The 24,292-nt window shown below is 44.4% G+C and overlaps 1 protein-coding gene across 1 annotated transcript in view; it reads left to right on the top strand.

Moving 5' to 3' along the window:
* Nucleotides 1-14,746, top strand: part of LOC135399299 (otoferlin-like) — a 266,111-nt gene extending 251,365 nt beyond the window's left edge. The window contains exons 34-47 of the mRNA XM_064631146.1: nucleotides 626-813; nucleotides 2,280-2,414; nucleotides 2,541-2,684; nucleotides 2,779-2,906; nucleotides 3,142-3,312; nucleotides 3,394-3,548; nucleotides 4,413-4,552; nucleotides 4,625-4,713; nucleotides 6,192-6,290; nucleotides 6,371-6,418; nucleotides 6,598-6,788; nucleotides 6,965-7,143; nucleotides 7,201-7,301; nucleotides 8,521-14,746. Coding sequence (XP_064487216.1) covers nucleotides 626-813; nucleotides 2,280-2,414; nucleotides 2,541-2,684; nucleotides 2,779-2,906; nucleotides 3,142-3,312; nucleotides 3,394-3,548; nucleotides 4,413-4,552; nucleotides 4,625-4,713; nucleotides 6,192-6,290; nucleotides 6,371-6,418; nucleotides 6,598-6,788; nucleotides 6,965-7,143; nucleotides 7,201-7,301; nucleotides 8,521-8,701 — 1,949 coding nt within the window. The 3' untranslated portion in view covers nucleotides 8,702-14,746. The remainder of the gene's footprint in view (nucleotides 1-625; nucleotides 814-2,279; nucleotides 2,415-2,540; nucleotides 2,685-2,778; nucleotides 2,907-3,141; nucleotides 3,313-3,393; nucleotides 3,549-4,412; nucleotides 4,553-4,624; nucleotides 4,714-6,191; nucleotides 6,291-6,370; nucleotides 6,419-6,597; nucleotides 6,789-6,964; nucleotides 7,144-7,200; nucleotides 7,302-8,520) is intronic.
* The last annotated feature ends 9,546 nt before the right edge of the window (nucleotides 14,747-24,292 follow it).

The following is a 24,292-nucleotide window of genomic DNA, read 5'->3' as shown; positions in this document are numbered from 1 at the left end:
AGATGAGGCGCTTTCAAGGACCGTGGCCGTAACTATCACGGAGGCTTCCGGCCTTGGACGTTGAGAGAGGGCATCGCTTCCTTACAAGTCATTTGTTATCCTTCATTTCTCTCTCTCTCTCCCAGCTTTGCCTCTAGCTTCTCCCGTTGCGATTTTTATGGGCGCTCCTGTTTATTGCTCGGATGGGAGAAGAGACGACTGTCATGCGTTCTTCACATTTATGTGGACGGCCTGTACGGTCCTTATACGTAACAGCGCAGTAACCCTTTGCAGAGGTACCTTTCTGCACTGCACTCATGGATCACGGTGTAATCTGTGCCAGTATACAGGGTGTTTCACCTAAAGTGATAAAAAATTCTAACTGGCGACGTACTCGACGGAGGATTGTGGGACCTTCGGCAATTAACTTCTGGAAACTTTTGCCGCCATTTAGGAAGGCTTTGGACAATTTTTAATGGTATGTCGTCTCATTGAACAGCACTGCAATTTCTTTCTTTCGTAGATTTGTACACACAAGTGAATGGACGAATTCGTACTTATATCTCCTGTTGCTCATGTTCGGATACGGCATTTGTAGTGTCTTTGATCCATTAATGTATACTTGATTTGCTACGCTTTCCTACAGACAGCCAACTGAGTGCCAAAGAATACCGAAGAATGGAGAAAGAGCTGGAGCGGCTAGAAGCCAATCACCAACGAGACAGCGAAAAGAAGAAGAGAACATTCAAAAGCGCTTCAAGTGCAGTGAGGTTCGCGCAGAGACTATCGCCCAAGTCGCATCCACGAAAAATGCCAGAGGATGGTCTTATTAAGGTACGCCTCCACGGAGGGTCCAGCAACAAACGCAGTTTTGTTTTTCTTCTAAAATGCCCGCCCGCATGCAAGCTAGCCCGCCGACTGTGTCGGCTCTAAATGGCGATTTTAACTTGTCTGCTGTGACACCTTTTGTATAGATGAATCTGATAGGTACGTACAGGTTGGGACAAAAGTTTACGGAACACGCGAGCGGCGCATTTTTTCGTCGGTACGACACCCTAGCGGCTGGCGGAAGCGGGTGAGTTCACTGCTTCGGAGGGGTGCAAGCGTGCGATGCCAGAGACACAGCGGTAGTTCCTGTATCGCCTGGTTGTGTTTGGGAAGTGGAAGCTACCTCTGTGTGTCGCTCACAGCGTACCCTTCCGCCCCTCCGAAACAGTGAACTCACCCGCTTCCTGTAGCCGCTAGGGTGTCGTACCGAAGAAAAAGTACGCCGCTCGCGTGTTCCGTAAATTTTTGTCCCAACCTGTACCACACCACATATAACACGCTGCTACTAGCAAATCGTCATCCCCAATGACAACGTTCTCGCTCCTGATTTGTTGATAACGGGAGGCGGAGCCTATTATGTAACCATTATGTACGGCATTATGGCTACAAAATTGGCTCCGCCTCCCGTTTTCAACAAATCAAGGACGAGAACGTTGTCATTCGGGATGATGGTTGGCTAGGAGCGTGCTATGTGGTGAAGTTCGTTTTTACGAGTATAGAGACGTATAGAACGTTTTTTAAATAATTCTTCAAATGACGTAACAATGGATAGAGGTATTTGGATGGCGGTACGTCTACTCGCCCGTATCCGAAAAAAGTGAGTTTTTGTATTAACGCTGCACACGTTATGAAGGAGAAGTATTGAACAATAAATTGTAAATAGAATTACGAAGCGTAGAAGAACAATATTACACCTATTACACCCGTAACTAAATATTCCTGCAGATAGGAGTTCTTACCTCCTTTAAGATCCCTATAAGCTTACTAACAATCGATTTATAGAATAGGGCAAATTAATTTTCATGAGCCTACTATTATTTCGTATTAAATATTAAATTATATATGGGCGCTAGCGTCTGTGCTTTTTTCTTTTCTTCTTCTTTTTTTTTTGTTTGTGTGTGACGTCTTTCTCTTCCCATGTTTTCTCGAATTCAAGGAGTGTTCCTCTCAGATACGAAATAAATCGAAGTATCGGTCAAACAAAATTTGCGGAACATCTCAAAAACATTAAATGGAGGCCCGCTTCGAATGTAATCAAGTGAAGCAAAAGCGAATGCGGTGAAATAACGACACATTTATTGCCAAATATTAACTTCTTATCATTAGCAAACTGCTTCAGATATTTTTGTGCTATCTGGAATAAAGACAAGCGGTAGCGACTCGCAGGAGTAGATAGTTTGTCCCTTAGCTTCGCACAAACGTGCAGTATAGTAAATAAGTACTTACAATGAATTTTGTTTGGCGTCTTGTAGGTCTACAACACAGAGCTTGAAAACGTGCCTGACTTCAGTGGCTTCCGTGAGTGGTTGCACACATTCGAACTGTATAGGGGAAAGAGGCTCGGTGACGAATTAGATGACCAGAGCCGCATTGTCGGGCTCTTCAAGGTAAATTGAGCATAAGACAGGCAACGGGAAAATGTGAAAATGTGGCTTGCTCCACCACGTGCACCTAGTAGAAGGTCCGGGTCTGTTAAGCGCTACAGCAAAACTGTCTTTTATTTTTCCTTTTAGGGCTCCCTTCAAGTGTACAAGTACCCTCTTCCTCGGGATATCCAAGAGCATACCATCACAGGGGCCGATCCACAATACGGGCTTTTCCAAGGCTTACCCAATAACGATCCTATTCATGTCCTGGTCAGGATCTACGTTGTGAAGGTTGTGTAGCAGATATTAGCTTCGGCAGAAATATAATAACGTATAAATGAGGTGAAAGTTTCTCTCTTTCTCATTTTTGCTTTTTATTACATAGGCTACCGACCTGCATCCAGCGGACATGAATGGCAAAGCGGATCCTTATATCATCATCAATCTGGGCAGCCGACGCAATAGTGATAAGGAGAACTATATCTCGAAGCAGCTGAATCCTGTGTTCGGGAAGTAAGTCAGCTTAGCGCATTGCTTCTGATAACGGCGATCCGAGACAGTTGTGTACTTCAGAAACGAAAGAAAAGTATGTAGGCCTCACAGCACGATTGTAGTAAAGGTACGAAATGGCAAAGAGTTATGCTCAGTGTGAGATCTCAGTGGCCGTTCTGTTGTTAATGTCGTGATATGCAATGTGCCATGGGAAGCTCTCGCCGCACAGAATCATTGAGCCAATGACCTTTCACAGATGCTTCGAATTCGAGGCGACATTTCCTCAGGACTCTCTGCTCAACGTACAAATTTACGACTGGGATCTCCTAGGAAGCGACGATCTCATCGGCGAAACGAAAATTGATCTTGAGAACAGGTTTTACAGCAGACATCGCGCGACTTGCGGAATTCCTCAGAGATACGAAACGTAAGTGCGTTCGAACGTCGTCGTCTATGCGACATCACCATAGCTTGTCGTTTTACGTAGCTGAGTGTTGTGGTCTTGAAGGTACGGGCCGAACCAGTGGCGTGACCCCCTCAAGCCTAGCCAGGTTCTGATGAAGATGTGTAAGGATGCCAAGCTGGATGGACCCCACTTCATGCAGAACCGAGTCCGTCTGGGCTCGAAAGTGTTCACGTTTAGAAGCGAAGTCGACGAAGAAGGTACAGTTCTGCAGTTCAAGTCCCTGGCGCCGCCATTACTTTTATTTAATGCCTAGGACAATTAGGTTCCCGCGCGCTTCCAATCAGCAACCTTTGCAGCGATCAACGCACCAACGGAGAACATTTAGGGTTGACACTGTTCGCGTTGAAATGCGAACGAATGGCAAATTTACTACCCGCTACAGGTATACTGCTGCGGTTCGATGTCGCACAGTTCGAAGGACACCGACACTTTTTGAAATGTTTGTCGAAAAATTCGAAGTAATTTTGACAGGGTTCCACATCGCTCAAATTTATAGCTTTCAGTTTTGTCAAGCTTTTAAATAACTGCACAAATATTACTACTGCGAAAAAATGCGCACAAACGACCAACACCACGCAATGAAAGTATTATCAATCTGTCGTTTGATATCGATCGATTTGGTCGTACCAATCAGTTGAAGCAGTCTAATAACACAAATAATGCTTCCTGGTGTCGTTGCAGTATATGGTATGTTTTTGACGGCTCATTGTTGTATCACAGTTTGAATGATGTGACTAATGTGAAGGCAGTGCTGTTATCTGTTGCCTCCGGACGCGAACTGTAGCAGTCTGCGAGTAAAAAGTCTGCTACTGTAAAATGACACGGAACCGTGCTTGCGTCCTACGCCGACCGCGTCAAAGACCAAAACACTGTACTGCACCACCTTTCGCCCTTTCGCTTCGAAACGACATCGAACCGTGCGAACTTGTCCGAACCTGTCAGACGGTTCGAAGGTTCGGAGAACCCTAAAGTTTGACCTCGCACGTCGCGGTTCGAAAAAAACTTCCGCATACCCCTACTTTTGATGCTTACATGTATATTATTGTACGCTATTTCTGCAGACAACAAACTGACAGATGAACACCAGAGCCTAGCCATTCTCAACCGATGGGAAGAAATTCCCAAAGTGGGCTGCAAACTGGTTCCAGAACACGTGGAGACCAGGGCACTATACCACCCAGACAAACCAGGCATCGAACAGGTAATGCAGTGAGTTTGCACCGTTGTCACAGAACTCGAGAGTGTAATATTTATTTCCTGTATTATGCGATAGGGAAAGCTGGAAATGTGGGTGGACATGTTTCCGATGGACATGCCTCTCCCTGGGCCTCCTACGGATATTTCTCCGAGGAAGCCTAAAAGGTATGGCTTACCGTATTTGCTATTGCAGGGACTCATGCTCAACATTTCATCATGTTACGTCGTTATTCGCATGTAACTTCGCCACATGCACAGAAAAGAATTGGGTTTGGATTGGATTGGATTAAACGAAATAATATGAAGACTGTGAGTCCACAAGTGTGAACCTCCAAGTGTCGCCACTTCCGCATTTTCAGAGGCAAAGCAACAGGGCGGACTCGCTGAGTTTGCCGGATGTACGCAACTACTTCGAATAAGGTTTCAGCTGCTGGGCGGCTGTTTTTCACTGGTGGATTCGAATTGGATCCCTCCGTGCCGGATCTTTTTCCTCCGTGGCGAACCGAAGCGTTTGCTACAGATAGTCCCGGTGCGCTTGCGTCACTGGGATTCGCCGTAAGCCTCTTCTGATAGCGTTAGCAGAAAGTTCTACCACGTCCAAGTTGCAAGACACACAGACGATAATAGTGAAAGGGCGCAGTCTAGCTGGTTCATAATGACGACATGGCGATCCGAGGCAGGGAGGAATTAACAAATAACAAATTCTCAGTCTCTCTCTCTCAGTCTTCTCTCTCTGAGAATATGTTGTCTGTTAATTCCTCCCTGTCTCGGGCCTCCACGTCGTCAAGACACACAGAACAAGTTTGGCATAACGTGTGCTTTAAGGGGGGGGGGGATATGTTTATTGAGAAAAAAAGAAAGGAAAGGTTAGCCAGGCAAAGAGCCGGCTTGCTATTCCGAAAAAAAAGAAAAAAAGGGAAGGGGCAAACGAAAAAGAAAAGGAAGGAAAAAGGCTTTAAGGTTTATCACGTTTTCTTACGGGAACCAGCGGATAATGTTCCATGTGCACTCGCATTTAAGCGACTTCTCATACCTCCAGACTCCGCTCAACGGGTTGGATATGAACTGATTTGCATCAGATCATTATGATCTGCGCATGTTGCCAGCAAGAGCGAATCGTAACGTGAAATAGTATACATCGAATATTGTCCATTTTCGGATTACAAAGTGTCTATGGACAGTGCGCCAGGCCCACCGTACGTTCAAAATTTCATTTTGTATGGTCCACTATGCATCCATTTTCTAGCATATCGTTAATTAGTCACGTAAGCTTTTACATTTTCCCAGGAAATGTGGCTCAGGCCTAGAAGGAAGTATAGACACTAGGGTACCGACACGCCACTTCCGCAGATTCCGCTCGATGCAGAGGTTTCAAATCAGAGGTTTCACGAGTTGTGTTTCGTCTAGTCGTTCATTGCGAACGAAGGATTGCATTATTACATGGATACTAGGAGGAGGCCAGATGGATTATGTGAGTAGTATGAGGAGGGCACGGGCAAGCGACGGGGCGCCTCAACAAGCGTATACGTATAGGGGCGGGTTGTAGATGGCGCCACTGGACGTATACATGTCCAGCGAAATTAAATATGCGGAACCACCGTTCTGTTACCTAACGAAGCCCCACAATGCTTCTTTCTTTTCAGCTACGAACTCCGTGTGATCATTTGGAACACGGACGACGTGGTTCTTGAGGACGACGCATTCTTCACCGGAGAAAAAATGAGTGACATTTATGTGAAAGGGTAAGAACTTATGAATGAACTGTGTGAACTTAGCTATGTGTTCTAAAAGTGTTAAGCTTCACCCGCCTGTCTCGTTTCAGTTGGCTAAAGGGGCAGGAAGACACTCAGTGCACAGATATTCACTACAGGTAGCAACATTGTGCATTGGAACCCGCATTATCGTCCACACGAGCTTGTAATGTCTTCATTAAGAATAATTGTAATTTAAAAAGTATGGAGCATGACGATAAATTAGCCTTTCTTGCAGTCCTTTTGTTTGAGCGTCGCAGCTCACGTCATGGTTATCTGGTCTTTTCATGGTTCGTAGGTCTTTGACGGGCGAAGGAAATTTCAACTGGCGTTTTATCTTCCCTTTTGACTACCTCCCTGCGGAAGAAAAGATCGTCATCTCTCGGAAGGAATCCCTCTTCTCGTGGGATGAGACAGAATGCAAGATCCCTGCACGTCTAGAGCTCCAGGTCTGGGATGCTGACCACTTTTCGGCGGATGATTTCCTAGGTACACTCTCACCAACCTTCTTTCGACTTTCCCAATTCTTTGAGCAACAAACGATCGGTTGGATTGATAACATGATGGGTTGAGTGATAACATAACAATGTCATCAACAACATCAACATAAAGCAACGTGCACAGAATTAGTTGCAATGCCGTAAAAGAGACACCCTCTCTCTCAGGAGCCATCACGTTAGACCTGAACCGTTTTCCTCGTGGTGCCAAGTCATCCAAGTTGTGCAGCCTCGATATGCTGAAGGCTGAGTGTAACGTCCCAATGGTGTCCCTCTTCAAGCAGCGCAGGGTCAAAGGGTGGTGGCCCTTTTTCGTCAAGAAGGAAAACGACGAAATGGATCTGACGGTTTGTTTCCTCCCCTTGTTATTGTTGTGTAGCTGTCTTATACAGCGTGCATCACAGGGCAAAGTAGAAGCGGAGCTGCACCTTCTGACGAAGGAGGAAGCCGAGAAGAATCCCGCCGGCCTCGGCAGAAATGAACCAGACCCCCTTGACAAACCAAAGTAAGTTACTTAGCTTTGTCGCGTGCACGTTTTTGAGGTACTAGCAAATGGCAATACATGGGTTAAAATATAGGCCTGTGCGAATACTCACTTTAAAACCGAAGCAAATACGAAGCGAAAAGATATGTAGCCAAAGTAAGTACGAATCGAACACGACGATAATGATGTTATAACAGCACCGGATACATATGCAGCATATATGCGGATTTAAACATACATACAGCATGTTACAGGTTATCGCGAGGCGTAGGAAGTGAAGCGGAAATATAAACAAACAACATGGCGGACATCCTCTTTAACGAAGTGACCTTTACTACGAATTTATTTCGCGGTCCCCTGAGCTTTGTTCTGAGGGAGTTTGACTGCATATGCGATATGCACCTGCTGGATAGAACATGAAGTAGCGCTCAGTCCGTTTTGTGCCCTCTTTTGTGCATTTCTCGGCCTTACGTGTGTAGGTTCGGAACTACTACGGTTTGAAAGAAACATCGACTCGATTCGAAACTCAAATATAGAATTACATATTCGATTCGAAGTCGATTCGACTTGGCCCCGCGGCATGGGGTAACAGGCGAATACCATGGCACCGGAAGCATCCTAATGAGGGCTACTGAGGGAGGCTCATATATTTTCTGTTGTGGGTGGTTCTTCTGGACTCTCCGAATCACATAGCAAGGCGGACTGCCAACCCCTCCCTCTCTTGTAACACAATCGTCTTTCACCCTCCCTCTTTCACCCTTCTCTTTCTTCCCTCCCCTCCCCTTGGTGCACTGATCAGCGCGGCTGACCGCACCTTCCCCAAACGTTACATGGTACATCGGTATCAACCGCTACAGAGTGAGAACTGATAACAGAAAGAGAGAAACCTTTTTATAGTGAGAATACTTTGATCTAATGTACAACACCTAGAACAAGTTAAACGTAGAAAAGGAAGGTACGCTAGGACGCCTTTGTAGAGGCAGGAGCAATCGACGCCTATAATGCCATACGCTATTGGAAACGTGTTCACACATAATACGCTCCACCTTGAACAGCCTCAGCCCAACATCCGCCCGAGCTTCGCTTGCATATTTTTTCCCTCGTTTTCCAATGCTTTGAAGTGATCTATTTCAAGAGTTCTACATTGGCTTCCTCTCTGCACATGCCTAGAAACGCGTCTCGTCCGTTGCGTTATCTGAATGAAAATAATGTTTGAATAAAATGTATAATTTTTGTGCAGTCGTCCTGACTCGTCGTTCATCTGGTTCCTGAACCCGCTCAAGTCTATCCGCTACATAATCTGGCACCAATACAAGTGGGTCATCATCAAGGCTATCTTAGTCATCATGGTCGCCCTTTTGCTGGTGCTCTTCTTTTACTCTTTGCCCGGCTACACTGTGAAGCGCATCCTCGGGGCATAACTCTTCTTCATCAGTCACTGTCCCCTCTTCTCTCTCTATGTATCCGCCACCAATCCTACCGCATGTGCAGCGTTATTTTTCCTAATTGCAGTTTGGTTACCGACTAGATACAAGTTAGGAAGGTTAAAGGATCAGTGAAATCAATCAAATTAACTGAGCGATCTATAATGAGAGAGCATGCGAAATATTTTCGCTGAAGGTTGTCTTGTCATTATGCAATTCGATTTACAAAAATGCCTAAAAAAGCGGCTGTGTGCCAAGCGATGTGGTGTAAGGAGGTAGAGCTCGATCTGCTGCCGTGACGTATGGGTGCTGTGTGACGTAGGAGGCACGGCCCGTGCAGGTCACCTGCGCTCGTCGTGCTTGCACAGGAGCCAGTTTTATTCGTTGCAGAACATTCTGGAGAAAAAAGAATTGGGCCACTTGAGTTCTCCTTTGAGATGGAACACAGACAGCATACAAGGTAGACGGCTGCCCTCACAGGAGAGATCATCACTGCCCTAAATTCCCTGTATTGTCCGTCTTTCTTGTATTGCCCATCTCTTTCAAGTAACGACTGAAAATTACAAACAAAATATATTAGGAAAAAATTAGTGCATCGGAAGATTTTAATAAAGGGAGCTCTGAAAACATGAAGGCCACTTGCGCTATTCCTTTGAGCCTATTCCTTCCTATATAAAACTACTTATTAACACAATACGTCATTCCGCTCCCTGTTTAGAATACCGAACCCTGCGTAAAGCCCCAACCCCCGGCTGATCTAGGTTGAGTGTGAGCTGCAGGGAGCTCTAGGTATTTATTTGTCTTGTTCTTACTCTGCAGTACTTGCGACAGCGTTTCATTTTTTATCTTTTGGGTACGGCTGCTTTGAAAACAACCAACAATTTATAGTGGGATTGTGGCCTAGTCAAGCCCATTTGGGCTTTTAGCTACTCTTCCATTTGAAAGAGGAAAGATTGAACTGAATTGAAATTGCAGGCAGAGACAATAGTGTATAGAGCCCTTTGCAAGATAAAGATACTGTGATACAGCGTCGCAGCACGATAACATGGTGTTACGTATCAAGGTAGTTATAATTGATGTTACAAAACGTTCAATTCTTTGAACTCATGTTTTCAGATAGGCTTTGATATGGTGGTTATCTTGTTCTTTGATGGTTTTCTCTGCGATTATCAAGTAACAACAGTAGTCGTCTAGTAAATACAGCCACATGGAGATGTAGAGTATTCCATATTTTCGATTAACGTCTCACATATTCTTCTATATGGGTGCTACCTACTTAATACGTATTTCCGATGCCTCAACGATTATAAGGAACTTACCTGTGCAGAACGAGTACACGAACTATCGTTCTAATTCATCGATAGGCTGAAGGGATATCGCTGAATATTTTCGTTACATCAATTTGTGCCAGACACTCTCCATCCTGCATGAATTACGTGTGTAACATATATGTATTATAGCACTCCTTTTTTTTTGCCATGTAGAAGTTACAAACCGCGACCTGTACATAACTACACTTTCACATGCTGACATATTTCACGTACATTATGCATCACCTGAAGGTGCTGGAAGCGCTTAAAAGCGGTAAAAGCTTATTGGTATTGGTAATAATAATAATGATAATAATACTAACGATAATGGTAGAAAAACACGGTTTATCCTATGTGGTTCAGGCAAGGTTAGGGTTTTTGAAGATCTGGTCACATGTGGCCATATCACCTATGTGGACACAGTTTTAGTGCATCGTAGGCTATCGTCTTCGCGTACGTAACGGGTAACGTTGGCTGTTCTGCGCACGCGCAGACCATAGATAGCATCGCGCAATGCGCAGAACCACCACGCAGAACCCTGCATCCCTAGGATACACCAAACAACAACAATAATTATATTCTGACGGTCAAGTGGGGACGTTTTTCACTCTAGGAGTGGAATGCTAGGATACACTAAAACTCAATATGACAATATGCGTTTTTGATCTGAACGGTGTTTACTTCTCGCTCCGCTCGGAGTCCGAACGTGAGCGTACAACGCTCAGCCGGGAGCTAGGCTTCCCCTCTGCTCGTTGACCTACTAACCTGAATGCGTTTGCAGGTCTGCGAAGTCATGATGTCCACCGCCAGCGCCATGGGCGCTCGCTTGACGCGGTGGTTTTACGCGAAGCAGCGCGATAGTAGAACTAGAAACAATGCTGTTGTCGTGTAACACCCTATCTACGTTTACATGGATAGGTATGTCGACTGAAGTCCCAAGTCGGCTAATCGTTAAGGTCGACTGGCGACGGTTTACATGACTGTCGAATAAGGCACCGTGGAGCTCTGCAGGATTCAGTCGACTGATCCTCGACGAAAGCGCCACCCTCATCTTTGAATTGTATCCGTGAAGTTTAGATGCATTACACACAACTTTGTTATCTCTTCTTGTTATCTCGTGAATTCTTTTACTTCTCAAATACTTTTGCAGCCTTTCGGTACGCCATTCTTTTCATAATCTGACAAGCCGTCACTTGTATACCTTTCGGCATTCCGGAAATCTGTGCCGCCAGCTATTCTTCTTCCTCTTCCGTCTCAGTTTACGAGGTAGAATTTCGTCGACATTTATCGTCTGAACTATCCAAGTCGAGTGACCTTTACTCTGTCGACTTCTCTTTTAAGTCGATATAGGCCGTTTTACATGCAGATGATAGACCAACATATTCGAGAATGCGTTTGTGATCGTCTTTGTATTCCTTGTCTCGGGGTTTAATCATTTTCATCGACTTATTCGGTCAGGTCGACTTGTGTCGCCTTCATGTAAACGCAGCAGCAGCAGCAGAAGAAGAAAAAAAAAGTGATTATTTCCTTGTTTTATTTAGAAGCAATACATGATTGCTCACTAGTTATTCTTTTTTTTTTTCGCGCGTGCGTGTAGTTTCAGCTATCCTCCCAGGCAGTGTTGTACCGGTTACCTAAATATCGTATCGCGATACCGATACTTGTTACTTGAGTAAAAAGTATCGAAATGCCGATATCGATACTTCTTTTTTAAAGCAACGGGGTACCGCTACCGTAACTATAAAAAAACAACGCGATACTTTCCCGATACTTAGAAATCTCGATGTTGATGTCGACAAAAAAAATAATAATAAGAGAAACCTCGCTTGCGAAACACCCCATTTGTATAAAAGCAAATTGCGAGGAGACAGTTTTGCAGTAAAAAGACAGCATATTTATTACGTAGCTCGGACACTTTGCTTGACATTTAGCAATAGCTGGTTCTCAAAGTCTTCTCCTGCCATCTTAGCGGGGGTGTTCTCTCCGGCAGCTGACAGAGGCCAATACTATTACAATTGCGTTAGTGTCAGGCCCGCACATACCGTGGAGTCCATGACCAAGGAAACCTATCCGAAGTTACACAATACCACAGTATATGTGAGCGTGACTCAGTGCGACACTGCAGCTTAGCGGTGGAACCCAGAGCGCACTGTCAAGGACTTGACCTCTGTTCGTTGACCTCAGCTCTTTTGTTCAGCGCAGGGTGGTAATTTCCTCCAGGTTCGAAGAAAAAAGTGAACATGTGTGTGGTATAATTCCCGTTACAGAGCACGTAGGCGTCTCGAGAGGCTTGTTGTCGAGCGCTAGGCGAACCAGTGACAACGCATAAGAGTAAGAAGTATGGTCGGCGAAGGAAGAGTGGGGCAGGGATGGGCATAAATACATTTTTTAGTATTTAAATATAAATACAAAATACCTTGTTAAAAGGGGTATTTAAATACTCTTCATAAATACTTGTTTCAATATGAGTATTTAAATACAAAATATAAATACAGTATTTAAATACCGTAACTACTACCATAAATACTGTGAGGAAAATATCCTCTGGCATTACAGAAATAAGGATGATGATCACAACAAATCAGCAACGGACGATAACATTTATTTGTTAGATTATCATGGCGATTGTAATATTAGAAGTTTCTCGAAGACTGCATCTTTTAGGCATCTTCTGTTCGGCCGAACAATCAGATTCGTAAAGGAGAACAGCATCTCCACATGTGCCGATGAACAAATGCTTGAATTAAATTTGACGAAGATGCTTCGTACAACAAGGTAATTGGGTAGTCGCGACCGTTGTTCGCAACAACAGTGAAAAACTTGCCATCTAAAATGGTTTGTTGCATGCGGATGCTAGCGCAAACACAGCATAACTGCGCCCTAAACTTGCCCTTCTTCCCGACAGGTCAAATGCAACGCAACTTTAAGATATGAGTCAGTATATACTGTATTTAGGAGTATTTATAAAGTATTGACAAGAATAAATACCCGAAAATGGGTATTTAAATATAATTATAAATACATTTTTCGAGTCTGTATTTAAATAAAAAATATAAATACATGTATTTATATTTTAAATAGTGTTTTAATTACAATGTATTCAAATACTGCCCATCCCTGGCGTGGAGCACTAAAAAGGTATCGGTATCGGTAACGATGCGGAGATCGCGTTGCCGTGAATTTGTAAAGGAAATACTTTTCTGATGCCGATTTTAAAAGGTATCGCGATCCGCCTTCCGATACCGAAAAAAAGTATCGATTACCGAAACGGCGTTACGTACAACACTGTTACCAGGTGCCGTCGTCGCGGGCCTCCGCTCAAGAGTGCGATTCGCCCGAACTGAACCCCAAGCGGAGCGAGATGTTAACATGTTCAACCGAACTCTACAATATCTCCGACAATGTTAAATGGAGCTGCGTGTTATAGGAGAAGCACTTTAAAACTACATCTGTGCTTCACTAACGAGCAGAATTCTAGAGTTTATTTTCTATTCTGTAACGTTATGAACTACACATTCCGAAGCTCCATTTCCGATCATTTTTTTTCTTTAACAAATCAATCAATAAATCAATCTATTTCGGATCGGCACTTGATTTACACTTTCTTTTTCTTACATCTAAATGCATTGTGTACACATTATTTGTAGGCTTGAAGATGATCAGGCTAAATACACGAACTGGATAAAAAAAAAGAAAAAGGCCTCATTATACGGTTGCATAACCTTTCTGTTACACATATTGTAACGTATACCAACTGTACCATGTGCAATTGCCCCAACAAGCCGTAGTCCAGTGCTTTTTCTCAGACTACCGATGTTAACGCGTACAATCACAGTAGTGTGTAGTATATGTAAATACTGCTATAGCATTATCAACAGTGTGTAAATAATATTGTTGTTCATTAACTAAATTGCTCGTGCTTTTTACATCCAACTTCACGTACGGCGAACCTCTTTTTTTAGCCCCTGTCAATATTTTTTTTTTTACTCTAGAGTAATAGATATGGAATAAACAAATTTGGAGTTTAAATTTCAGCCTTAATGTAATCAAATGTTCATATTCCTGTCGCAAATATAAGAATACAAAATATATATATACATATATATTTTCAGCTATTTATAGTTATAGTTATATATGAAGATATATATATGGCTGTAGCATAGCATGTTGCATGACCAAGTTGGATCAGCCAAATTTTTATGCTCAATGCGCACTACCTTTTCAAGGTGCAGTGTGTTAGAACTTGGTTCATAGCGTAGAAACGCACGAAGAATAAAATAGTTATTCTACTAATTCTAATGAAGGCCTGAGATTTAATGTGCAAATTGAAAAGTGCTATCTGAGCGGAACGTGTGACTTGGATGCTGGTCAGAAATGTAAGAAGTGGGTATAACAATTTCCTTCTATCGATTAATACAACTATGTCTCCCCTGAAAACTGTTCTCCATGCAAGCAATTTCTTTTTCCTGCATGTATGACTACACGATAGTGGCGGTAGAATCCGATGCACAATGTTTTATTTATTTGTTTCCATGTGACCTTCTAGTGTACCACGCTTTACAACTTGCTAACGAGACTCGAATTACGCCCATTACCCACGAATTAATATGTGTCGCGCAGTGGCGTAATCTGTAACTAAATGTATATTCTTGTAACAACCATCACCCTGAGTCGCGTAGACTTGTAAATGTGTATGCCCATGTAAAATAAAAGTTACAGCATCAAAAATTCACGTGTGTTGTACTTGTTGTAAAGTTTGGTCTGCCACATAAATAGACCATATGCGGCGAAGTGTGATTTACAGGCAAAGGAGCGTGTTGAGCTGGATCGTCGTGGAATACATTCACCACCAAGAGCCGCAGACACCAAAGGTACTGAGGCAGAATTGCAAATGCACTGTGCAACTTTGCAAGGGGAGTGTTCCGAATGTGAGTGAAAAGTACAAGAGAGTTCGCAGTTTTAATACCTGAAAGGGGCACTAGACAACAAAAATTTTCCCCTCGCGGAATCAAAGATGCAGTTCCCTTAATGCCAACGCAAAAGGAACAAGAGTCGTCCATTGCGTCTTTCTGTTACATACGTTCCATTATGTTCAACCTTGAAACCATATAAACAAACAGTGGAAATAAAAAGTTTATCGTTGTTGTTTTTACATGCATTACACCGCCAGAATATTTTGTGAGATTGTACCTAGAGTTTCATCACACACATTTTGTACAACGAACCGGTTTTGAACCGGTTAATCTTCTCGTGAACTAGTTTGAACCGGTACGGATGTCCTGGAGCCGAATCAGAACGTAACCGTTTCAAATTTCGGTTCAACACGCTGGTTATAAAACACGTTTCAAAACCACATGGGGGAATCCCACACAGGCTGAAGGGTGTCGCAGCCCCTTAAAAGTTCGCTCCCTAAGTGAAAGAAATGTATGTGGCAAGAGCATTTGTCTCCAAACAATTCTTCTGTGAATCGTTTCGCTCGAAATCGTTGTATTTGCAAAGTTAACAGCATTTTGCCGCAAGAGCTTGAAGTGCGGGCAGATTCGCTGGGAGGAGAAAAGTAGAGAGCCTCTCATCCACTCGCGTGTCGTTGCATGACGTTCACTTTAGGGTAGTCACGTGGGATCCAAGATGACTGCCAATACGCGGCTGCGAGGCCGCTGCGTGGTCGTGCCTGGCCATGCGATTTGCGGGAACGCTCTCTTAACGTCACAGTGTTGTCACATGACGTCGCGCGTACGCCTCTGTACGCGGGAATTTCAAATCGCGTGGATTCCAGTGCTTTGCGATAGCGATGCTAAATTATACCGTACAACTTCACCAAAGTAACGTAGAACCTTGGCAAAGTGTAGAATGCACTACTCTCCCCAGTGAAAATAGACGATCTGCTCCGTCAAGCGTGAGCTATCTCTTTAACTGAGCCACTATGTGATGTGATAATGCGATAATTCTGGAAGAAACAACGAGCCTGAATGAGCCCCAACGACTGACTTTAGGAGAAACGTTGATAATAGGTTCTCAATGACAGATGATGATCGGTAAGCTATTTTATTCAAATAAAGAAACAGACGGTCATAATAAAATGCATTACATTCTACGAGCATTGCTGTGGAATTCATCCCCGAAGAAGTTATTCGAGTGTCACTTCCGTCCAGTAGTCAACCTTCGAAGCAGAATGGCGGGAATCTATGTTTTACCCCTGGGAGCAACTCGAACGAGAAATTCTTGTAGCCATGACAACCACCATGCTTGCTATCAGGAGGAACGTTAGCTTAATGAGGTACATTACGTATGAAAGAATGCTGGAAAGCAGTAACTTTTCGAGTTGCGCTGCTATTGCCTCACAGCACGTGGAGGCACACCTCGTTTGATCCTATCTGGCGCGGAAATGTAAGGACATCATCAGGTTGAGCGCGTGTGGCGTCGATCATTTTCTTTTGTCTCGATGTGCGACGAAATCGAAGCCGTCATCACATATACACTGTTATACAAAACAAATTTGAAAAATTGAGGCACGTTAAACACGATATGCGGAAAGTGAAGTGCACAGCAGTTCCCAGGGCTTGTTTTCAGCGTTCAGATCAGTTCTGTGAACTGAAGGGTTAAAGAGGCAAAATAGTGATGGGAGCACATAGTGACTTCACTTCGCTTGTTAGCCCTTCTGGCATCTGTGAACTGTTAGCTGCAGATATTTTGGTTTGTGTGGCCAGTGATGCCGCTGCAATTTTTTGCATCTACAATAAGTTCCTTCAAATGGTGGTATAGTGATGATGGCGGTGGTGGTCGTGGTGGAGTGTTACTGTCAAGCTGTCTTCGTGTTCCTCGAGGAGATCTGGGTCAACTTCACATGAAATTGTGTTTCACAGCGTCCGCGGAGAAAGCCAGGGAAAGACAGTGCCGGGATGTAAAACAAGGTCACCTGCCAGTCCATCTTAGCCGCTACGTCACGTGAATTGAATCTAAGAATTTTGCAAATTGCGCGGTTGAGCTCGGGGGCAACGGAACGGGTAAGAGAAAGTTCGTTAACTTAATTGCAGTTTGGGCTCTCACTATTTGAGCCTTCAACGTAACGCAAGCGCATTACGATTTGGACATATTTTCTATTTCTTATTGCACGTCGCTAGCTAGTACGGATTGGGCAGCACTGGACGATCGGCCTTTCAGCGTCGTCAAAATTCTAGGGCCGTGGGACCCACAGTTCGAGCAACGACCGTTTCGTGGTCGAGCTCAAACACTTCAGGGATATTGATGCAGACACCAAGTTCTAGGTCTCAGGGACATCAGTGAAAAACAGTAACTCATCACGTGACTTGATATTTTCGCTTTGCTCACTTTTTATTTTCACTTGACTTTACTTTTAGTAACTTTACTCATTCGTTACCTTTTCATTTTATGTGTTAATTTCTTAATTTTTCTTCATTTCTTCGACAATTCCAAGCGGTCGCTGAGCACTTAGCTTTAAAGTAGCACAGAAGTCATTTTTAACCCCCTCTTTTCTATCTATAAAACTGTTAAGTAGGCCAGTAAGATGCATCATGCGAAGTAATTCATACAACAGAGTCATAATTATCGCAGAAATTGAATTTAAAATACGCCGCAAAAAGCGACCGTGCGCAACGGTGGTGAAGAGTAGTACCAGCCTATGATCTGTCTTGGAACCTCGCGCTGACGCTATAAGGAGAACGCTCGCTGATTGGTCTAGAGAAGTGTTGTCTGCTACTCGGCTGTTCGGGGTTCTGAAAAAGCCTTTCTCCTGGCTCGGTAATGATTCGGCCGCTCCTTCTATCCCGAATTATTCGGGAGAACTTGCAAAACTGGTTTACGGCAGCAAAGGGACAAGGCGCTTACCCCCACTAACCGGCGAACCAGCGAGTTCTCCTTATAACGTCATCGGTGACGCGGCATAAGACCGTTTACAGCAGAGTTATCTGGGCGCCGCCATCTTAGCGCACGTGACCTTGCACGCCACTGCTTGCAAGGTATATTTAAACAGGTAGCGCAACTCCCATAGGTCCCTGTGTCTTCAGAATGACGCCATGATAGAGACGGTCAGCGCCATCCATCCGTTGCGCGGACTACCACGATTGTAAATAAATGACGTCAGAGACGACGTCACTAGTATGAATAATAAGTAGTGCATAATTAGCCATGCACGTTTATACTGGCCCACTTCGCTTGCCTTGTATTCCCTTTTCCTCGCCCAGTCAACAATACCAGACGAGAACACAGAAAAAGAAAGCATATCATATTTAATGAATCATATCAATTCCAAATACATACAGTTATCACAGATTTTGACAACTCCAAACAGAAAGGCGTCGTGATAACCACAAAGAAATTAGAAAGGCTCACATAAGGCCCATTTCTCACCTAGAGCTATACGTACATCTAGTGATTAGACGTTTGCATTTATTCAATGAGTGGCCGTTATAGGTCCATTGCAACAAAACACAACATCGTTGGTGCACAGTTGGTTCCTGCTAACACTCACACCATCATGGCCGCTCGTCCCATGGCGAAATCTTTTTTTCGCGGGCCCAGCAACAGGAGATGCATTGTTGCATTCATCTGTTCACACCTGTTAATCTTGGTCTACAGCACGGAGATGTGAAGGTCGCTTCCTGTTTAACCCAAAGAGTGTACGAACTCCGTATTACAATGCACGGACACACGGTACGGATACAGAGACACACGGATAAACACCCCCCAACTGTGTCACATGCGCAAAGGAGCAGGATACGGAAATGTACTGGAGTGGTAGATGATCTCGTATATGTGCACGAGCGGGGCAACAGAAAGCTTTTTCTACATTGAAATTAAGAATAACGTATTAGTACACACACAAGCCAGGCCCATGTTGTAAAGTTTTTCTGTTTACAACCGTACCTCTACTGTCAACACCCAGGATCGCTCGCGCCTCATGCTGGTGGCCTTGCCGATGGGTCTGATTTGGTATTTTCGCTAGTTTTCGCTACCAGTTTAGATATACCTTGCTGCTTGCCTTCTCTTTCGGCTGCCTGTTGGCACTAGCGCACTCAGTACGGCGGTGCAACCCAGCGACGCTTTCCCCGATTTTAAACTTTTTGCAATGAATTCCGGATGGAAGGATGACACGAGGCTTTGGCAGAAGCTTCAACGGTCAGGTGAGTGCATTTGCTTGATTTAGAGTGATATTTCTGTCCTCGTGCGTCCCACATGATCGGCCCCACTATGCTCGAGTTACTACATATTTCGGCGTTTTGTTTTCCTCTTCTTTTGTTGCGCATACGTTACGTTGTGGGTACGTTCATAAAGTAATATCGTAAGATCGTGATTTCTTGCTTTTTATCACAAGAGTTGTGGTACAACTACCTGAGAAAGATATGCATGTAAGGGCTGTTATGTTGTCGTTATGAAGTAGCATATTTTTATTGTTCACACACACACCGTTTTCAGATGTGTACAACCACATGATCAACGAGCTAGAGGGAGACTGAAAGCCTGCGCTGAACTACAGAGAATTTGCAAAGGGAACGAAGCTGTTTGACAGCGGCCATGTCTGTGTGGTACTGTGCCATTGCAACGATAGTGTATGAATTTTAAAGGCCGACATCAGGTCGACACAAACAGTAAGCACAACGAGTAGTACAGAGACCCGCTTCGGGCCCACTTTGGCGGCAACATGCACATGTAAAGCGGGTTTGAGCAGCAGGTGCAGTCATATTTGTACACTGCTCATCAAGGTTGCGAGTGCGGCTTACCTGCCCGAAAATTTTCAAAACGTTCGTAAAAACGGGTCCTGCGGCTTATTTGCGGTGCAGCTAATACGCGTGAGATTACGGTACACACCCTCGCTGACTTTCCCGGTTTGAAATCCTTCCTATGAAGATTCGATACCTACCGTTGTCGAATCAGCTTGTTTTTCTCTTTGTGGAAACCCGTGCATTGCAAAAGGCCTCGAACGCGGGCAGTCTTTGTATAGCGGCTCGTGAATTTAACTAACAGCTTCGTCCCACACGATCAGATCTCTGTCACAGTTTCTACACTACAATCACGGAACAAGTCTTCCCTCTGCTTTTCCAGTCTTTGCACAGAACTGTAGCACAGCGGCAAAAAAGGAGGGAAGCACTCACATAGGCAAAGGCACACAGGCACTCGCACAAAGCAAGCAATGGCGTGGCTACTGTGGCGCCATCTATTAGCGCCCGAAGCAACTGGCTGCTGTAAACGGTTTATACCTGGAGCCATGTTTATGTGAGTTTCTTTTTTCTTTTTTTCTGGGAAACAAATTGCACACATCAAAACCTTCGCGCTATACGGTAAAATGGCACACACACTTTCATCAGACGTCTTAATCTGAATTTTTTTGGGTGGCCTTCTGTACTCCTTTAAGTGTCATGGAGGGGATTAATCTACCCCATGACACTTAAAGCTGAGTTCATTGATCCGCATTTGTGGAACCCCACCATCTCCATATTTTTCTTCATAATACGAGGGTGGATCAAATATAAACGAGTTGCAGAGCGCGTTCTGTCAATTGGCGCGCGCTGCCGCTTGTGCACGTGCTAGATAGGTGGGTCAGTAGTTACGTGAAAAGCCGACCGGTCTCGTTACATTTCCTCAGTAGTCCGTCATACGATGTCTGAGAAAGAAGTACGCCCGTCGATTGCGCAACGTATCATTATAAAATCTCTTGTTCGTGAGGGTGTAAAACTAGAGTCACTAAATAAGCTTCGCTTCAGAGTATCGACACTGAGGTCCAAGGGAGAGCAGGAGCGCGCCATCTTGTTTCCGCACCACACCGGTACCATCCTCAGTTGAGGATCAAAGAAGGCTAATATAATGCGCGCTGTGGGATAGAGAAGTGTGTATCATTGTTCCGCGATAATCCATGTATTGTCCACCAGAGCGTCCCGAGGTTGTCAAGGTGAGCTCACGGCAGTCAGCCTTGATGAGCTGCTTGAAAGAGAAGGGAACATTTCACCCGCGAGCGATAGATGGCATCGTCCGCTAAAACGCGCCTGAAGTACGCGTGCGGGTGGCTGCCGTGGCGCGGAAACAAGATGGCGCGTGCTCGCTCTTGGAACTCAGTGTCGATACTCTGAAGCGAAGCTGATTTAATGACTCTATGTAAAACCTACCGAAATTCTGCACATATTGACGGCACAATTAGGGGATGAAACAATCTCAAGGCCGCGTGCGTTTGCCTGGCGCAAGGAATTTATGGAAGGCCGTGACGAGTTTGAAAACGAAATCCTCTGTCAAAGCAAAGACTCGGCTAGGTGCTTGCAACTGCATTTTGTAGAGGTAGGGCGAATCCAAAATTTTTCGAATCCGAATCCAAGGAAGGTCCTACGAATCCACGAATCTCACGAATCTCGAATCTTTCGAATCCTTTCTTTAAAAATAATTTAGAAAGCCAGGAAAAAAAAAAAACGCTTGTTGTGAAAAGTGTTTTGAAGTAGAATATGATACCTAACAAATTAAATAATGCTTCAGTTTCAGGAGAAAATATACCCATATAGTTCTTCTTAAACGAATTTATTTAACGTGTTCTTCATCGACTACAAGAAATGCATACATTCTCGAGTCTAAATTATTTCCATAAAAGTAAGCAACAATCAAAAGCAAAACGAGGTTACTTTTAGATTAATGTAACATTTCTGAATTCGTTCAGTCCAGAGCAATGTAAACAAACAAACAAGAAAACACCTGTCGGCCAATCAGGCTTTCGGCGCACTCCGGAGGCGCCAATTTGAAAAAGCAAACAAACGTGGTTGGTGGATTCGAAAAATTGGTTATTCTGTGTACTGTATATATGCTTCGATATGATCACCGTGGACAAACATACCTCTTATAAAGACGCAAAAGTATTCTAAAGCATTCTGTTCTTGACGGGCTCCCAGCACCTGCAATGCATGTGTGTCATCCCGCAAAAAAATGTGAGCACATATGGTTGCTCCACAATCTACATTCAGCGATTACAACACTATTATGAACGCAAGCCCTCAGAACGGTTTCAAATGATAGCAATTACTTTTTATGTGAAGACAGAAGTTGAAAGTCCCTTTGGAAAATTCGATTTTGCAACACGCGGGACACGGTGCCAAGGTTTGAATGCGCTCTGCGTATAGGGCTGGCAAAAAATTCACAGTGCGCCTACCGATAAAGTCCGACTTTTGATTTTTCTTCTGTGCATAGTCTAAGGAACTACCTACAACATATAAAATTTTCGAGGCAAGTTTTTGGTGGGGTTTTTTAGATAAAGGCTTCCGAAATTCGTCATTTTTCGGTGGTATGGTGTTACTGAAAGAGGTATCGCTTACGTTTCTGACAGAGTAGAGCAACATATTATACATCATTCGATAGCCACATGAATGACAAATTAAACGGCATAAAGCTTAATCTTATCCGTCTCGTACATCGTCCTCAAAGTTGCAGTGAATATGGTGCTTTTCGGAACTTTGAGTCAACTTTGATATTTTTTTTTGTAGACAAACAAAAACGAAGACAGCACTGCCAACGCAAGATCCTATTGTGCCCTAAGTGGTCCAAAGCCAGATAAAGAAATTTCTATAATGCCACAAGAAATAGCCTTGTAGCGAACGCTCAAACCCGCGCGCGACGACATCGTCTTGTGAGAGGCAGTTTTTTCCTCCTCTCCTACTTCCCGAACCGCACAGCGCAGAGAATTCGGAAAGCGTTTATTTCTCCTAACTCACCGATGGCTTCAACATATATTTTTTTCCCGTTCATTCGAGACATCAAGTGTACCGGATTGTTCGATTTGAGATGGAACTAGCCTAAAGCGATTCTCCTCCATGACAACACCAGACCCCACACTGCAGCCGTCACATGTGCAAAATTAAGGGAAATGGGCTGGACGCCACTGGAACACCCTCCCTATAGCCCTGACTTATCGCCTTGTGACCTTCACCTGTTTCGGCCACTCAAACAAGCCAACGATTCGAGGACGACGACGCAGTGGAGGAGTTTGTGCACAACTTGCTGGTGACGCAACCCAATTCTTTTTATGAAGAGGTGAGATAAAAAAGCTACCGACGCACAGGGAAAAATACATTTCTACATCGGGAAATAATGTAGAAAAATAATGTACACTTGGTTTATTTCTTACTACAAATAAAAATATCTAAAGTGAAAGTCTCCTTTATATTTGATCCACCCTCGTACATCCAATCCAATCTGAGTTTGACTTTGAGTTTGAATGTAATCCAATCCAATCTATTTCTTCGTTCCCTACTTCTTCTTCAGCCTAATACCGAAGCCGCCAAAGGTGGTGGTGGTGGTGCTGGTGGTGGTGCTGGTGCCGCCAAAGGTGGTGGTGGTGATGGTGTAAGGGCTCGCCGCTGTCGGCCTCACAGATGTGGGCAACGTCACGACTGACGCCCTGGGGGAATGTGCGTCCTGGGCTGACTTCTAAGGGAACTGTGCCGACATATGTCTGAAAGCGTCTGAGGAAAACCCAGGAAACACCCCAGACAGCACAGCCGGCACCGGATTCGAATCCGGGTACCTCCCAGTCTCGACGTAACATGTGGTGGTGGTGCCGCCAAAACATGCGAAAGGAACATGCCATCAACCAACCGAATAACAGAGCGTGGTGTTCAACGAGTAACAGCATATTGAGGCCGTAATATGAAGCTCCAAAGGCTTGCAAGTTGTGATGCATAATTTGCGAAGCGCTTTTAGAACAACGGTTTCGGCTGATTTTAGCGATTAGGTTGTTGGGTGGGCCCGTCTGCTGTCATCCAATTACGTAATGTCTGCAAGGACCCTTTGGGAACTCTGAAGTAAGATTAACGAGATTAATCAGAGCTGCTTCCCACTGGCATAGTGTTCTCGTTCCCGGTTGTCGTACATTAAGCCTTGGAGCGGCTTAACACGAGCAAAATTTTCCCGACCCGTAAATAGCAAAAATCTCCCTGTCATCGCTTCCCGTCAGCCTTCAATTAGCGGTCTCCATCTGTCTCTTTTCATGTGACGACGCACTGCGCGTCGCGAAGACGACGATAACGCGCAGATAGTGCATAGTGCCTCAGAGAAAGCAAGTCATGCCGGCATCAGAGCGCATTACCCATGATGCACTTGTTGCAAAAGAGAGGAGAATGAAAGGGAATGAGAGCAGGAGATGACTCTCCTTCGCTTGCCCGTGCGAAGCGCGTCTCATCCGCGTTTTGTCTGTCCTCTGAGCTGCGCGAAAAGTTCGCTTCAGAAACGACGCTTCCTCGGAATTCACAATTGCGGCTTGTGCGCGGATTACGTGTGTGAAGAAACAAACATG

The sequence above is a fragment of the Ornithodoros turicata genome, chromosome 6 (assembly GCF_037126465.1).
Source record: "Ornithodoros turicata isolate Travis chromosome 6, ASM3712646v1, whole genome shotgun sequence".
In the NCBI taxonomy this organism is placed as follows: Eukaryota; Metazoa; Arthropoda; class Arachnida; order Ixodida; family Argasidae; genus Ornithodoros; species Ornithodoros turicata.
This window is presented reverse-complemented; position numbering and strand designations above follow the sequence as displayed.